Genomic DNA, 16,223 nt, shown 5'->3' with positions numbered 1-16,223 from the left:
CCCTTCACTTTCCATAATGAAATGCTTAGAGATTAATTAATAACATACTTATTAGCATTTATAAGAAGAGCCTTATTAGGGCCTGCTATGCAATGCAAAGCAGGAACTTATTGAGCTACACCTAATAGAATGTCTCTTTATTATTTATTATTCTTCCGTGACCGATAATAATAATAACCCCCACAAAAGTGGTATCAAAACGTGCGGCTTGATCCCGAGAAGGGAGCTTTTACTTTTAGTGGGATTATGAGTTGAAATGACGACATAAATTGATAAAAATGAGAAAATTTGAGGCAGAGTGTCTCACAGAATCTGTAATCTTTCTCTCTGAAACCCACACACAGCACAGTGGATTTCTGACTCCAAAACTCTTTTTAACTGCCTCTCACAGGCATAAATATCGCCCTATTGGTCTAAAAGTTGGTCATGACATAGATACACGGGCCTGCTCCCGTAAAATGTTTTCAAAAATTTGCTAGGGCTTTTGGTTTTTTGTCAGCGTCCTTGAGACCGACACTGGGTGTCTCACAAGTATAGAAACTCTGTCTCTAGCATACTGTCTGACAGAGAGAGTCAGCCCAGCTGCACATAATTAATTACCATAGCAACGGGTCCCAGAGAGCCGCAGTGAGCAGAAAGAGGTCTCACAATGCATTGTGGGAAGAATATATATTTCCTGTGACTATTCATATTTTGCTTAGTTAAAATGATTATTTCTCTGAATTTTTGAGTGTGAATTAAAATCCTTAGTGTGAAGGCTGAACATTTTTTTAGAAATAAAGAATTACCGACTGTATGTTTTTTATTTTGGACCGTGAGTGAGAACGATATGTGTGAGACTTACAGTCGTCAGTCCCGGACAAATTTTCAATGTGCATGTGGTTCAGCTCTTGTACTATAGCTGCGAAACAGATCAGCTTTAGCATTATGGTGATAGACGTGGCAAATGCTCCAGTCATTGCTCTTTGGTGGTGAACATGTTCACTATGACAGTATTGCACGGATAAGATCCTGATACTTAAAAAGGTGAAGTCCAGCATTGTGAGCTATAGATACAGTGCTGGATCTGAAGTGACATGCACATTTCAGCAGGCCCTATTTAAATTTCTTCAGGTATTTTCTAGTTGTAAAGTAGAACCCAAATATCTTAGAACAATTGGAATAAGACCAAACTAACTTTTTCAGCAATGTGAGCTTATTTTATGAAAATAATTCCCTTAAAATGATAAAAAGGGACTAGTTATAAGTTAAATCATCTACTTTTTAATCAATACTAAGGATTTTTTTTTTTTAAATGCGCTCCTATGTCTTGCTGAAAAGTTACTTTTAAGTTTGTTTTGTCTTATTTCCAGTGTAATAAGATATTTGCATTAGAAACTAGATCTAAAATACTTGGTAAAATGTTGTTTTTTGTGTATTTTTGAATATGAATTTTAATTTAATCAATTAATCGCCAGAATAATCTAAAGAATATTCGACACTAAAACGATCGTTAGCTGCAACCTTACTGTAAAGCATTTACAAACTATGAAAATCAGTTCTTCTTGTATGACCTTTATTAATTAAAAAGTCATTATTGCATGCAGTTGGAGGAAAAGCACAAACCTGGGCATGTGTGGTCGGTGCAGTTCCACACTCCACCCTCACATGTGCTGCAAAGAGAGCAGAGAAATCCACATGAAAGGCTGAGCTAATGGCAGGATTACCGGCAGAAACTGGACACACAGGCGGTCAGATCCCAGCAGATTAAAGGGACCGAATGCAGCTGTTAGGAAAAGAGCAGATTCTGTTTGCAGGAATAAAAAAATGTAACCCATGGACAAGAATGTCCAACTTAAACATTGAGTTAGTTTGTTAAATATATTCAAATTAAGTTTTCTAAAACTAAATTCATTTACTTTTGTTTAACTTAACTAATTTAATATATCTACTTGGATAAACTTAATTTGATAACTTATAACAAATAAACTAAATTTTTTAACTTGGATCACCTCTTTTCTGACTTTAGCTGCTTTAACTCGCTCACTCTTTGGTAACCTAGCAACAACTTGGAGAGTAACCTCTGGTTACTTAGCAACAACCTGCTGAGTGGTAGTAGTAGCAGTTTACGGTCTGGAATTAAAACTGTGGATAAAACAGGAACGTTTCAGATATTTAAAACAAAACGCTAATCAATAACTATCTATAATCTGCAAAAACACAAAATCTTACCTTGTTTTTTTTTTGTCAAGTTTTTAGTGCAAATATATTTGTACACTTGAAATAAGATAAACTAACTTACAACTAAATTTTTATCTAGATATAGGAGCTTATTTTAAGTCATTAATTCCTTAATATTTATACACAAAAGTGCTAGTTTTCACTCATAAGACATTTTTCACATGTTAAAGTGAAAACATGTGAAAAATGTTTTGTTCACATGTTTTCAGAATCCAAAGGACTTGGATTTGGAATATTTTCATCAATATGAACTTGTTTTAAGTTTATAGACTTAAAACAAACTCCTTATTTTGCTAAAAAGCTACTTCTAAGTTCCTTTTCTCTTATTTCAAGTGTACTAATATATACTCTGTAATATTTGATGTTTTTGCAGTGTATTGACGGATACAAAACCCTTATACGGTGATACGTTTTTCCGTCATATCCTCCAGCCTTAAATTTAAATTAACATCGAAAAGTTTTCAATGCAATACTTTGAAACAGTAAAACCCAAAATATTTAAGAAAAAGCAGCAGGGAGAAGTTATTTGATGCTCACCAGTTGTTGCATTCTTCCTGCAGAGTTTGTCCAGAGGGATAAAACATGCCGTGGTATTCACAGGGACAGTCAGCCGGGGCCACACAACTCCCTTCCTCATAAATCAGACCTGGGGACACATACAGAGAAAACTCAGGAATTAAAAAAATATAATAAGCTACTGTGAAAACATAAGTCGGAAAAACTTGTGTTGAATAATGCATCCAACAGTTTACCTTCAGGACAGTAGCATCCATCTAAGCAGGCCAGCTTGCTGTCTATGCATGTCCGCTCCAGGTTGCATGTCTCTGGGCAGCAGCTGATGCATTCCCTGTACTGCAGCCCCAGAGGACACTGCTTCACTGGTCACAGAAAAAGAGTTTCAAAACATTTTGACTTGAAACAGTCACAAATGGACTGATCCTGACTGTTTTTCTCAAGAAATACCTGCAGGGCATTAAGAACTAGGGATGTCCCGATCCGATCACGTGATTGGAAATCGTGGTCTAGATTCGATCAAAATCCGGCGTACATCCGGATCAGGAATCAGTTTGATATGTATAATTATTTTTAAACCTAAATACTATTAACAACAGTTAATATCTACCTTTATGTGGTGGTAAGGAGTCACACCAGTCAGACTGTCTGGAAACATCACATGCGCAGCACTTTGCAGCAGTGACTGCCGTAAAGTGAAGCAAAATAGGCATTAGCATAGATGGGCATTAGCTTGAAGTGGGAACACAGCTGCTAACTTAGCTACGTCTTAGCCGAATTTAGTGACCCCTCTAACGACTTTATTTTTTAAAAAGTGACTAGCTACAAGTCTAGCAACTTTGTCTGGGGACATAAACAACAAAACGGCCAAAAATCTGTGCAGTTACAGCGAGCAATGAGAGCAGCGCTATTGTCGTGCCACAGCCTGTGATAGAGAAGAGAGGATGTAAACACGCATGCGCAAACATCCCGATTATCCTTGGCGGTTGCCAAACAATGTTATGTTTTTTTTTTTTTAAACAACCAAAGCCAAAATAATTACTTGCATTTTATTCACGCAAACTCAGTGTTCTGCTAAATGATAAATAAAGTGGATCAAATAAAAAATAACGTACTTTCTGGATTTGTTTCTTCGCTCTTAGATTTTTAAATGTATCTTTGAAGTCTTGGATCGGCTAATAATCAAAATCAAAGGACTTGGATTCGGAATCGGGACATACGGAAGTTCTAAGAGGTTTCTAATCCACTACTAGATAGGGGTGGATATTGATTTTGATTTATGTTGTCACAATAAATTCCAATTACTACTATGTCCATATCCTTAGGATTTTTAATTTTACAATTTTCACCAAAGTTTTTTTTTATTATTGAGAATATCAATAAATGTGAAAACAGGATTAAATGCAGTTACTGTGTGCAGTTTAGTGATACCAGTCACATTTCTGTACATATGACTGGTGTCCTAAAGAAGCATACTTTAACGTCCCAGTTAAACGACGTATAACTACAGTTCTGCAGGGTTTAGAGTCCCAGTTGGCGGAGTTCAACTAAAAACCTAGAAGTTGGAGTCAGCTACAGAAACGTAGGTGAATTTTAAAAGGGCTACATCTGAGGTTTTGAGTATCCTTGTTAAACAGCGTTTTAACTAAAACTCTCAGGTTTTGGGGGTTTTTTTTATCTCTTTTTAATGTCACATGATGTCTTTAATGTTTATAAATTTCTTTTTATTTCTTTTCTACGTTTTAATGATGTAAAGCCCCCTGGAAAACGACCCAGTTAAACGTCGTTTAACTAAAGTTACCCTTGTTAAACAACGTTTTAACTAAAACTCAGAGGTTTTGAGTACCCTTGTTAAACAGCGTTTTAACTAAAACTCAGATGTTTTGAGTACCCTTGTTAAACAGCGTTTTAACTAAAACTCAGAGGTTTTGAGTACCCTTGTTAAACAGCGTTTTAACTAAAACTGAGGTTTTGAGTACCCTTGTTAAACAGCGTTTTAACTAAAACTGAGGTTTTGAGTACCCTTGTTAAACAGCGTTTTAACTAAAACTGAGGTTTTGAGTACCCTTGTTAAACAGCGTTTTAACTAAAACTGAGGTTTTGAGTACCCTTGTTAAACAGCGTTTTAACTAAAACTCAGATGTTTTGAGTACCCTTGTTAAACAGCGTTTTAACTAAAACTCAGAGGTTTTGAGTACCCTTGTTAAACAGCGTTTTAACTAAAACTGAGGTTTTGAGTACCCTTGTTAAACAGCGTTTTAACTAAAACTGAGGTTTTGAGTACCCTTGTTAAACAGCGTTTTAACTAAAACTCAGATGTTTTGAGTACCCTTGTTAAACAGCGTTTTAACTAAAACTCAGAGGTTTTGAGTACCCTTGTTAAACAGCGTTTTAACTAAAACTGAGGTTTTGAGTACCCTTGTTAAACAGCGTTTTAACTAAAACTGAGGTTTTGAGTACCCTTGTTAAACAGCGTTTTAACTAAAACTGAGGTTTTGAGTACCCTTGTTAAACAGCGTTTTAACTAAAACTGAGGTTTTGAGTACCCTTGTTAAACAGCGTTTTAACTAAAACTCTGAGGTTTAAGCCCAGTTAAACGACGTTTTACTGAAGTCCTAAAAGGGGTGCGGGTTTTAATGTTTTTATCTTTAAATCTCTTTCTCTTTCTCACTGTTTATTCAATGTCACATGCTGTTTCTATTTTAATCATGTAAAGCACTTTGAAATGGCTTGCTGCTGAAATGTGCTATACAAATAAAATTTGATTGATTGTTATTTTTTCAAGAGTAATATTTGTTGAGATATGATTGTTGTGTCATGTAGTCACAGCCATAACCAAAGTTACCTACAAAAAACAAATAGTAAATCGCTCTTAATGTCGTTGTTAGTTCAATAATAATAAACTGACATTTATCGTGGTATTTGAAAGTAACATCAGCTGATAAACACTTAATTTACAATTAACAAGAAAACAAGTTTGATATCTTATATTTCCCCAACAGCCATTAACAGGAAGAAATTAACAATTATTCATGCAACAAGTACAACTGTTTACTAGATGTAATAGCATCTAGTTTTATTATTCAATGTTATTGTAAATATATATATGTTTTTGTCATGCTAGTTTGATGCTCTTGGGGGCCCTCTGGTGGTGTGGGGGGGCTCTAGGCAGCCGCTTAACTCACACTCTGCATATTACCCGCCCCAAATGGTTGGTAATTTTGACAGAAAATCAAATCTTGCCAGCTACAAAGCTGCACATCAGAGCATGATTAGTAGAGTTTGGTTGTTTCTTGACTAAATGCGAGTGAAAGCGTACCACACTGAGGAATGCGCTGCCTCCAGTTGTGCAGTGGGTGGTCAGCATGGGCGCAGGCTCGAGCGTATTCGCTGAACACCTGGCATACCACATCGCCGCTGGGACCCGACCTTCAACGGAGTGAAAAGACAGAAAAGGACTGTTCGAGCGGAGCCAGGAGAGGTGTGGTTACACAACCCTGGTTCACTGGGCTGGTCCGACTCAAAATTACAACCCAAAGCCTGCGCTGCCGTAAACAAAAAGACAAATCACTGAGTGTGTGGAGCAGATTACTGGGGCTGAATCAATTTCAAAAACACACAAATGGGTGCAAATATAACACAAACAGGCATTCCCCAGGTCAGATCCTTGTAAAAAATGACAAAAAGTTCAAAAATTTAATTGTAAAATTGAAAAAAATGCAGCTTTAAGTTTAATCCACATATTTTTTAAAGGAGTGAAATCATTCCAGAGTCTCCATTTCTTCTTATCTATTATAAACACCAAACTGCAGCAATATAAAACCCTACCATCTATTTTTGGTCTACTTTTTAGTACAAATGTCTTTGTACACTTGAAACAAGAAAAACAATAACTTATACTTTTCAGCAAGATATAGCGGCTTGATTTAAGTTAATAATTCTTGAATATAGATTAAAGGTCTTGATGCTTTTAATGAATTTATCAAACTAAACTCATTTTAATTAAATAGCTAAATACTTTTTAATTAAAATGACCTAAATCTTGTTTTTATTTCTCAGAATTGACAGAAAAATGCTCTATTATTTAATTTTAATTTAAAAATCGTCAAACTGGTAAAATAAAAGATAAAAAAATCACAGTATTTTATTTCTCCTTATTATTCTTGATGATTTTTGGCCCTTGTGACAAAAATTGTGGACCCCTGTGGTCTAGTCAAAGCCTTGTGTTTCCAGGAGGATAAAATAAAAATAATTGCAGTCTCTTTCAGCAGTAGAGATTGCGACCGGTTGTTCTTACATGCAGAGGTCGTTGGAGCAGCTGGCCATGTAGGACAGCGGACTCACAAAGTCATGGCAGCTCTGGAAAGGCGGGTCCAGCAGCGCCGCACACACTTCCTCCACTTTCTGCAGCCAAAACAAGCCAAACAGAAAAGCTTCTCCAGACAAAACTGTAAAATACATCAGGCTTTACTTTGTTTCAGGGTTGGATGTGGGAATTATTCATCCTTCTTTTCCCGTCTCACCAGGAGGATTTGAGTTTCAGCGCCAGCGCAGGGCGACGGGAACGCAGAGGGAACATGGGGACATGGGTCCTGGTGGGGTTCCATCTCCATCCAGCTGTTCCCAAACATCTCTACGTCTGGAGTCAGCACACCTGAGCGGCAGGAAAACACTCAGCCTGACTGTGAGCCAGCTCACTTTTTACGTGTTTTTATACTTCTAAAAGCAGCCCAAGCACTTAAAACATATATATATATACATTTGTTTTGGCAACAAGTTAAAAGTGACCTGTTATGCTTCCTTAAACAGGTTAGGATAGGTCTATAAATTTTTTTATTTTTTTTTTACACAAAGTCATTCTTAGATGATGAAACGTTTGTCTAATTTATGGCCTCTGTCACTTTAAATCAAAATAACCTGCTGCTGACCACGACCCCAACTCAACCTCTGCAGTCGCATGTTAAATTGGCTGTAAAGAGATGCACAATTATACAACCGTAGGTCTTTGAAAAGCAGAAGTAGAGCCTCCTGCACAACCAACAATAATGTAGCAGGTGGTTTCTGGATTGTAAATCAACAACCAAACACTTATTTTTTTCCAGCAGCCATTGTACAGGGGACACAGCAGTAAAACCAGCTGACCAAACGTGCTGGAGTTCCATCTGGGTTGCTAGGTAACAGAGCAGTGTCTGCTGATTTGTGAGATAACATCCCGGAGGTTTTTTGAACGGCTTGTTTTCCAGACTCCAAAAAACATTAGTTTATAACGACTTGGTGGTTTAATCGCTTTAACTGTTTTTAGAAACAGTTGGAAGAACAAAAACATGCAAAAAGGGAATTTTGCACAATAGGTCCCCCATAATGATTTTTAGTGTCTGGAAAATTTGTCATTTCAAAATCTTTCAACGAATCACATTCAACGGGCACTGCACCGTTACCTAGCAACCTGAGCTGAGCTCCAGCTCATTTGGTCATCTGGTTTTACCGCTGTACAATGGCTGCTGGAAAAGACAAAGTGTTTTGTTGTTGACTAACCCTCCAGAAACCAAAACCACTTGCCGCATTTTTGTTGGTTGCACAGGAGGCTGAACTTCTGCTTTTAAAAGATGTACAGTTGTAGAATTGAGCATCTGTTTGCAGCCATTTTCACATGCAAGTGTAAGCGTTGAGTTGGGGGGCGTGGCCAGCAGCAGCTTATTTATATTTCAGGTGACAAGACGCCGTAAATTAAACTACATTTTCATTATCTAAGAATGATTGGATCTATCCTTACCTTTTCAAGGAAACAAAATCAGTCAGCTTTAGGTTTTTATTTACCGTAGCTCGTCTTCAGGTCGTCCTGAATGTCTGCATTGAAGTTTCCGCACAGGCCGCAGGTCCGGCCCACGAACTCCGGGCTGAGTTTAATGTAGACCGATCCGCTCCGCCCCTCCCAGGCCAGTGTGAAGCCCTGCTGCTGTGTCACCAGCACATACTGGGAAATCTGCTCCAGATGCAGCTCATGGATGTGATGAGGAAGCTGCAGACTAAACAGAGAGATTTTCATACATGAAGATGTAAAGTGAAGCACACGGACAGCAAGCACTGGTAGATCTCTAACCTTTGACCTTTGAAGGTAACGCTGGTGGCGTGGAGTCGTATCTCGCCGTCCCAGGGCAGGAAGAGGCTAACGGACCGCTGACAGGCGTAGGGAGCCGAGTCGCAGTTTGGGTCATTGTGGACCTGCAAATGTCCAAATCCGGGAACGTAAACGTCTAAAGGCCAACAGGTTGGCTTTAGAAACTACTGCAAAGCTGCTGCAAGCATTATTTAAAAAACTAAACACCATCCTAGTACTCCGTTAAACAATAGCAGTAAGCAGTGCTGTGCACAGAGCCATTGAAATGTTCGGTTTAAAACCAAACTTAATTTTCTGTTTTTTACATGGCCATCTTCAACTAAGCACAGGATCCCCTGACAACACTAAATAGCTAACTAAATATTTAGTTACCAAGCTAAACATTTAGTTTACAAGGTAAATATTTAACTTCAAACTAAAGATTTAGCTCAAAACTAAATATTTAGTTAGCAAGCTAAATATTTAGTTTACAGCAAAACATAACTTGTAGAGACTAAAACAAATTTGAAGGATTTTGAAAAATGCACCGTTTTAAGATGGAACCTGATTTTTAAGCAGTTTGTAATTTTATGTCCTTCACTGAAAAGTATTGGTTTGTTTACCTGGAAGAAAATAGAATCTAAAGTTTTGCCATCATGTTCTTGGTTGTGATAAAATTGTGATTGAAAAAAAAAATCAATCAGTAATCAAAATGCGTGTTTTGGTTTTCCCAGGCAGAGATAAAGTATCCCCTGCGTTTTCATGGAAACAAAGCCCTCGTCTGTTCCAGGTACTTTCAAGGCATTCTGGGAAATTGCAGTATTTAAAGGTAATTGATTCTAATTATCCTTTGAATCAACTTAAGAACAAACTTTCCTCAGGCTGGGATTGATACTAAGAGGGTAACGAACCAGATAGAGAAACTTCTGAGCTTCTCAAAGTCGTGAGGATTTGTTTAGTGTGAACCAACCTGGACAACAATGCTGGCCTGGGTGGTTTCCTCGCAGTCCCGCAGCAGCGTGTACGTGCATCGGCCAGGGAAGTGGAAGTAGAGACCGTCAAAGGTCTCAAAGTTGTACTGACCCCACGTCCTGCAGGTCATCTCCCTCTCAAAGCCGAGATTTGGGACTGGGCAAGCAACGAGAAAATAATGAAAATATCTGTTGAAATTATTACAATCATTAAAACACGACGCACGAGTTTAAGGATTTTCTAGACTGAAAAACGGGAATAGATTAACCAAAGTATTTTAGTGATGGCTGCTGAACACAAATAGGTCAATAACACATCATTCCTGTTTGCTGACAAACCTTTAAAAAGTATTTACTTAAAGTAAACTCCAATATTGTGCTAGAAAATTACTTGTAAGTTAGTTTTGTGTAATTTATAGTGTATTAAGATATTTGCACTAGAAACTAGACTAGAAATATTTGGTAAGATTCAGTTTTTGTTGTCAGGACATTCTGGATGCTTAAGTTAGCATTAGCATCAATTCTAGAAAAAGTTTGTGTTTTTGATTGGTCAATTGGAACTTCCCATATTGTACAATTTTAATGTGGAAAAATTAATTCAATTGAAATAAGTAGATTTAATATCCATTAGAAGGAAACTGAACTGATTACAAAAAATTGTGGCTTATGCATCAATGCTAAGTTTGTAAATAATTTTGTGCAACTAATTCTTGTTTGCGTTAATTATTGCATTTTTTATTGTAAATATATCTACTTTCTATTTGATGTTAAAAACAAAACAAAAGTAAATCTTTTCTTTCAACATTAATATTACCACATTATTTTTGAAGACAACGACCCAAAAGCAGAGCAGTGAGAAAAATCACTTTCGCAGATGACATTTTGATGATGTCATAAAACTGATCTCTCTATGAACAGCTTTAATTTCAAGTCAGGTGGCTCTTACGCTATGAAAAGTGAAAATATGCTAAATGTATGAGTTTAGACGGAGGGATTTATGAAAGTATTTGCCATGAAACGGAGAAAAGAGAAAGCAAAGCAAACTGACTCTAACTTTCTGTTTTAAGATCAATTTATGTGAATTTGGATACGTTTTGTGTTGTTACCTGTCTGACATCTGTGTCCAGTGGCCTGAAACAAGCTGCAGTCACATGACTCCGTCAAATAGCACTGTCCTCCATTAAGGCAGGGATACTCACACGGCTCCCCTGAGAGAAACCAGTAAAACCAGTAATTACCAGCCAGCCAGTTGGAACAGAAACATTTAAAGAGGATTATTTCTCCTTTCGTTTTATTTCAACATTCTAGATTCAGCAATATGTGTGCTGTGGCAGTAACAGATTACCTATTTTAATAATTTGCTTAATTTGACCACCAACCCCTCAACTTGCATTAGCACCATCTGCTAGGTGGGCTTTAGGTTTCTCTGGCCAGTCAAGCACATCATGCACAAAAGCACATGTATGGTAAAAAGGACGGTGGATATCACTCAGATCTATCACTCAGATAAATTGTTCACTGACACCAGGGAGTCTTTCAATAATAATGAAAAGTCTTCACAAAGATAAAACACTAAAATGGAGCTTCATCGGAAACCATAAAACTGGCAACAGTTTGATTACATTAATGACAATAAACGTCTGTATTCAAAAAATTTTGACATTTTTTTAAAGGAGAATAAGAGAAAAGTAAAACAAAATGAAGAGAACTGAAGAGAACTGCATTTCTCTTGCATTCTACCTGATCACCAGCAGGGGGCAGTGTCATTTGTCGTTAAAAGGGATGATATCCATTTCTGCGATTCGCCATTTTGAGGCATCAACTCAAACCAATCAGAGAGACTTTCCACACGCTCTTTGACAACCAAATATTTTAAGTAACTTTATATTTAAACTTGGCTGTAAAAAAAGAAAAAAAAAAGTAAATAAATAGTAAATAGTAGGAAGTCGCTAGGAGTTGTTTTGGTTTGAAAACCTAAATATGGAAAACGCATGATGTACCTTTATGAGTCGATCTGTATTTTCCACAAAAGTTGGAAACAACTACTTACTTTACTTTTCTATATGTTTTTTAAACTGTCTTTAAGTCCTGACAGTATGAGACAGATAATCTATTTAAAAAATCAAGCTCCTCTGCCTTCACCCAGTTCTCCCAGTCCTAACTAGAAACAACCAATCAGAGAAAGGAGGAGGGTCTTAGTGCTGTTAATCACCCTCTGTTTGGCACTGCTCCTTCTACTCCACCTTCCTCTCTGGTAGCAGAGCCTGTCATGAATGCTAAGGCTAGTTAGCATGGCCACTGATGATGGCACCTAAGCGGTTTTTCTATAACGATTCTCCGCCATTAGCTCATTTAACAACGCCTACACCAGATTGATTGACAGCGGTAAGACCCTTCTCCTGGTTCTGATTGATTGTTTTTAGCTCCCTGCCTTCTGCATTTCTTCAGAAGGCAGGAAGAAGGTGGGGGATATTGATTTTTTCACAGATTATTCGTCTCATATATAGCCATGTTAGATGGTTTTAACAAATATTTAATAAACATATTTGGCATCAAAGACACCTGATAAACGATAAAATGTCTGAAGAAAACCAGTGAAACTGGTTCAGTTCAGGCACTTTGGAAAACATTAATTCGTTCTTTCTTTTAAACCTTACCTGGTATTCTACGTTTTGAAGACTTTAGGGTCTCCTTTGCCTGCCTGGTGAGCAGCGAGACATTAACCGGCCGATCATCTGGTGAAAAGGCAACCAGTTTTCCTGCCGTTGTTGAACCAGTTGCCAGTTGGTTTAGCAGTAAAGGTCCATTCAGGGTTTGATTATTCGACATCCGGTTGTGAGATGTGTCTGCTAAAGCCACTGAATTTGTCACTGATTGATCAGCTGGAGTTGAAGTAGCTGGAGATTGACTAGAAAATGTTGTTGTGAGATCAGACTGGCTTGTTGGTCGTGATGAAGTAGCTGAGGGGCCCGGTGATGTTTGGCTGGAGGACAGTTGGGCTGATTTTGTTGTACTGCCATCTGGATATGAGAGCCTGGGAGGTGATTTACTGACTGCTGATTGGCTAACGGGGTCTGTACCTTCCAGTGATTGTCCAGATTTTGCTGTGATTATCAGGGAATGGTTTGACCCTGTCTTTTTAGATAATGATTTTCTGGACGGTGCTTTAGCAGGTACTTGTTTTTCAGGCAACTTCCTGGCTGATGTTGTACTCTCTACTTGTTGGATGGGGTGTTTTGTCTTTCTGGCAGGGTGAACTGGTGCAGTAGTACTGTGTTGTAATTGGGACTGTTTGGGATCTGTTGGTTTGGTTAGTGCTATACTTCTAGATGGTTTGGACATTACCGATGTGGTTGAAGACTGAGTGGTTTGTGTTAGTTTATCTAGGGACTGGTTTTCTGATGAAGCAATGCTTGGCATTTGTCCAGTAGGTCTTATTCCCTTGTTGACAGATGCGGTGTTGGTTGACAATTGATTTGCTGGTTCTCTGGAAGTTGCTGATTTGTTGTTTTGGGTTGTTGTGATGGGAGATTGACTGACTGATGTTTTGGTGGCTGGTGGTTGGGTGGGTGGTCCACCTTTGTTGTGTGGTGTCATTTTAGTGGGCAGTTGGTTTGTTTGACTAATTGATGCAACAGTGATTGTTGTTGGTTTGGACGTCACTTTGGTGGCTGACAGTGGGCTAGATGGTTCTATAGTTGATTGACTGGTAGAAGTTGTGGTCGATGGGTTTTTGGTGAATGGCCCAACGTTGACATCTGATTCGCTGGTTTTCACAGTCGTAGCTGTGCTGCTTGTTGATTTATTAGTTTCTGATGATATGCTTGATGATTGACTGGTCAGCCCCATGCTTACTGTTGACTGGCTGGTTGTTTGAGATTGGATACGGGAAACTAGATCGGCTTGAGTTGTCTCTGTTGTTTGGCTAGTTGATGTTGCTGTTGATTGTTGTTTGGATTTTGTTACTGGGCTGACTTCTGAATGGCTAGATGCTTCTGTAGATGATTGACTGATAGATGTTGTGGTTGTTGGGTTTTGTGTTAAAGGCACAACGTTGACAACGTTGATTTTCACAGTCTTGGTTGAGGTGTCACCTGACTTACTAGTTTCTATTGCTATGCTTGATGATTGACTGGTCAGTCCAGTACTTATTGTTGACTGGCTGGTTGTTTGAGATTGGAAACGTGAAGCTAGACCGGTTTGGGTTTCGTCTGACTTAGTTGTCTCTGTCGCTTGGTGGGTTGATGTTGCTGTTGACTGTTGTTTGAATGGTGGTACAGGGCTGATTCGAGTTGTTGTTGATGACAGACCAGCTGAAACTGTGCTGCTTGATGAGTGATTGATATTCTCTGTGGTGTGTTTCAATTGACTGGCTTGTCCAATGTCTTGGGACTGGCTGGTCATTGGGTTGGTTTGGGATTGGACTGGGTTAGTTGTTTGGCTTGTTGACGCTGTTGTCAACCTTTGCTGACTGTGTGGCACTGGGCTAATGTCTGACCGGTTGTACTGTGTAATCACAGCAGTAGGCAGACCAGATCTTGTCTGGAATTGGTTTGATGGTCCGTTCTTAGTCAAAGATTGTTTGGATGGTGTAGTGATTTTTATTGACTGACTAGTTGTTGGTGGTTGATTGGTTGACAGATTGGTTTGGGATTGGTTTAGATCTGCAGTCTTAGTTGGTAACCAATTAGGTGAGGTAGTGCTGACCGGTAATTGACCGCTGGTTGGGAGTCTAGTCTCAGTTACTGACTGAAGGGATGGATGGGGGTTATTTTCTGTATCGCTCTCCACATCTTGGCTGCCAGCTGTTGATCTTGAGGATGATTGACTCATCAACGGTACAGATGATTGGTCAACGCTTCGTCTCCACAAGTCATTTTGTGTCCTCTCTATCCTGGCAGACGTCAGGTTGGATGCAACAGTCCCGCTAACCAGTGATTGCCTGGAGGCTGAAGTGTTTGTTTCTAAAGCAGAAGTGGCTGAATGGAGGTTCTAGAAGGAGAGAAACTGAATCATTAAGTGTTTCAAGCAACTTTCAATTAAACTCTTTTTTTTCTTTTAGCTCTTAAAATGTTGAACTGTGCGGACAGTGTTGGCTAAAACACATTAAAATTAAGGCCCACAGAATAATTCACATTAGGCCTGTCGCAATAAGAATAAGAAATTGAAACAAGCTCAGTAATTTCCATTTGTCTGATTTATTATTTCTCTTTTTTCTCCTTCTACCAGAAACTGGATGATAAAAGTTTTCAGTCTGGTGCTTTAGTCTCAACCAGACCTTTCTTTCAGGACAATTTTGTTTACAGATACCTCTTAATTAATTTTATTTGTTGTTTCTGTTACTTTATTAATTTTGTACATTTAAATTGTCTTCCAGTTTCGATGTTAAATGTTCATTTTAATTTAAAGTTTATTGATCTTTGAGAATGTCATTATTATTATATTGCTTGAAAATGGTCTCAAAACAACAATATTATCGTTTATTACAATAATTTGTGGGACAATTTATTGTACATCAAAATTTGTTATAATGACATTTACAATACAGTATCACAGTACAGAAAAATATATGTGCAGTGTTATTTGAATGTAACTTTAAATAACCTTTAAAGTTAACTGGAGTCTGTACACTTCAGTTAACAATTAATCAATTACCAGGTTAGTTGACAATCATTTCTATGATGGATTAATCTTATTAATTGTTTCCGCCTGGTGATTAAAATAGCTTGTCTACTTTATTACAGATGTGCATTTGGGAAAATGTTCCTGTTTGAATTATGTTGAAGAATAAAAGCAACACAAAAGCAGGACTGGGAAAAAAAGGATTAAAAGAAGGAGAAGCCTTTGTTGTTATTCTCTTTTTCATCCAGGTCATCTGAGCCTCGCTCTCCATTTTGGCGAATAATCAGGTGTGTGATCATCTGAAATTTCTAATCATGAGATGTTTTCCGTCGCGGGGAATCGTTCTTTCACAATTGCCAGGGATACAGAAGCAATACTTGGGTATAAAATTTGTCAAAAGTTGGAATTTAAATCATCATCAGATTTGTTTTGGAAAGATTTTCAGTTTTCGTTGATCGCCTTGTTCCAACAGTTTGAGCCTCCCTCGATACCTGAGCCCTAAAACGAGGCTTTCATCTCGATGAGCACGAACAAAGCAGATGGCAGGCGGCCGCGGTGGGAGCGTGACCACGAATTATTAATCACTGATCAGCATCAGAGATCAGGAAACAGAACACACACAGTTTGGCTCAGAGATCCAGATGAGCTTTTGACCTCTGACCCCTTGCTGCTAATTGCATTGTTCATGAAGGAGCTCCCATGGCTTGGACCGGATTCTCACGCCTCCTGGTACCGAAGGGAGGCCCAACAAAAGGGAGACCAGATAGCGGCTCGGACGGAGGAAGAGCGAGACAACAGAG

At 38.3% G+C, this 16,223-nt stretch overlaps 1 protein-coding gene across 3 annotated transcripts in view; it reads right to left on the bottom strand.

Moving 5' to 3' along the window:
* Nucleotides 1-16,223, bottom strand: part of otog (otogelin) — a 72,017-nt gene that overhangs the window by 50,474 nt on the left and 5,320 nt on the right. For all 3 annotated transcript variants that reach the window (XM_081605503.1, XM_081605501.1, XM_081605502.1), the window contains exons 4-14: nt 12,459-14,793; nt 10,908-11,009; nt 9,801-9,958; nt 8,834-8,955; nt 8,551-8,759; nt 7,257-7,387; nt 7,031-7,137; nt 6,053-6,162; nt 2,973-3,098; nt 2,758-2,866; nt 1,606-1,652 (exon numbers count right to left, since the gene is read on the bottom strand). In XM_081605503.1, the coding sequence (XP_081461629.1) occupies nt 1,606-1,652; nt 2,758-2,866; nt 2,973-3,098; nt 6,053-6,162; nt 7,031-7,137; nt 7,257-7,387; nt 8,551-8,759; nt 8,834-8,955; nt 9,801-9,958; nt 10,908-11,009; nt 12,459-14,793 (3,556 nt within the window). The remainder of the gene's footprint in view (nt 1-1,605; nt 1,653-2,757; nt 2,867-2,972; nt 3,099-6,052; nt 6,163-7,030; nt 7,138-7,256; nt 7,388-8,550; nt 8,760-8,833; nt 8,956-9,800; nt 9,959-10,907; nt 11,010-12,458; nt 14,794-16,223) is intronic.

This window comes from Poecilia reticulata, chromosome 3 (assembly GCF_904066995.2).
Source record: "Poecilia reticulata chromosome 3, P_reticulata-male-v2, whole genome shotgun sequence".
In the NCBI taxonomy this organism is placed as follows: Eukaryota; Metazoa; Chordata; class Actinopteri; order Cyprinodontiformes; family Poeciliidae; genus Poecilia; species Poecilia reticulata.
This window is presented reverse-complemented; position numbering and strand designations above follow the sequence as displayed.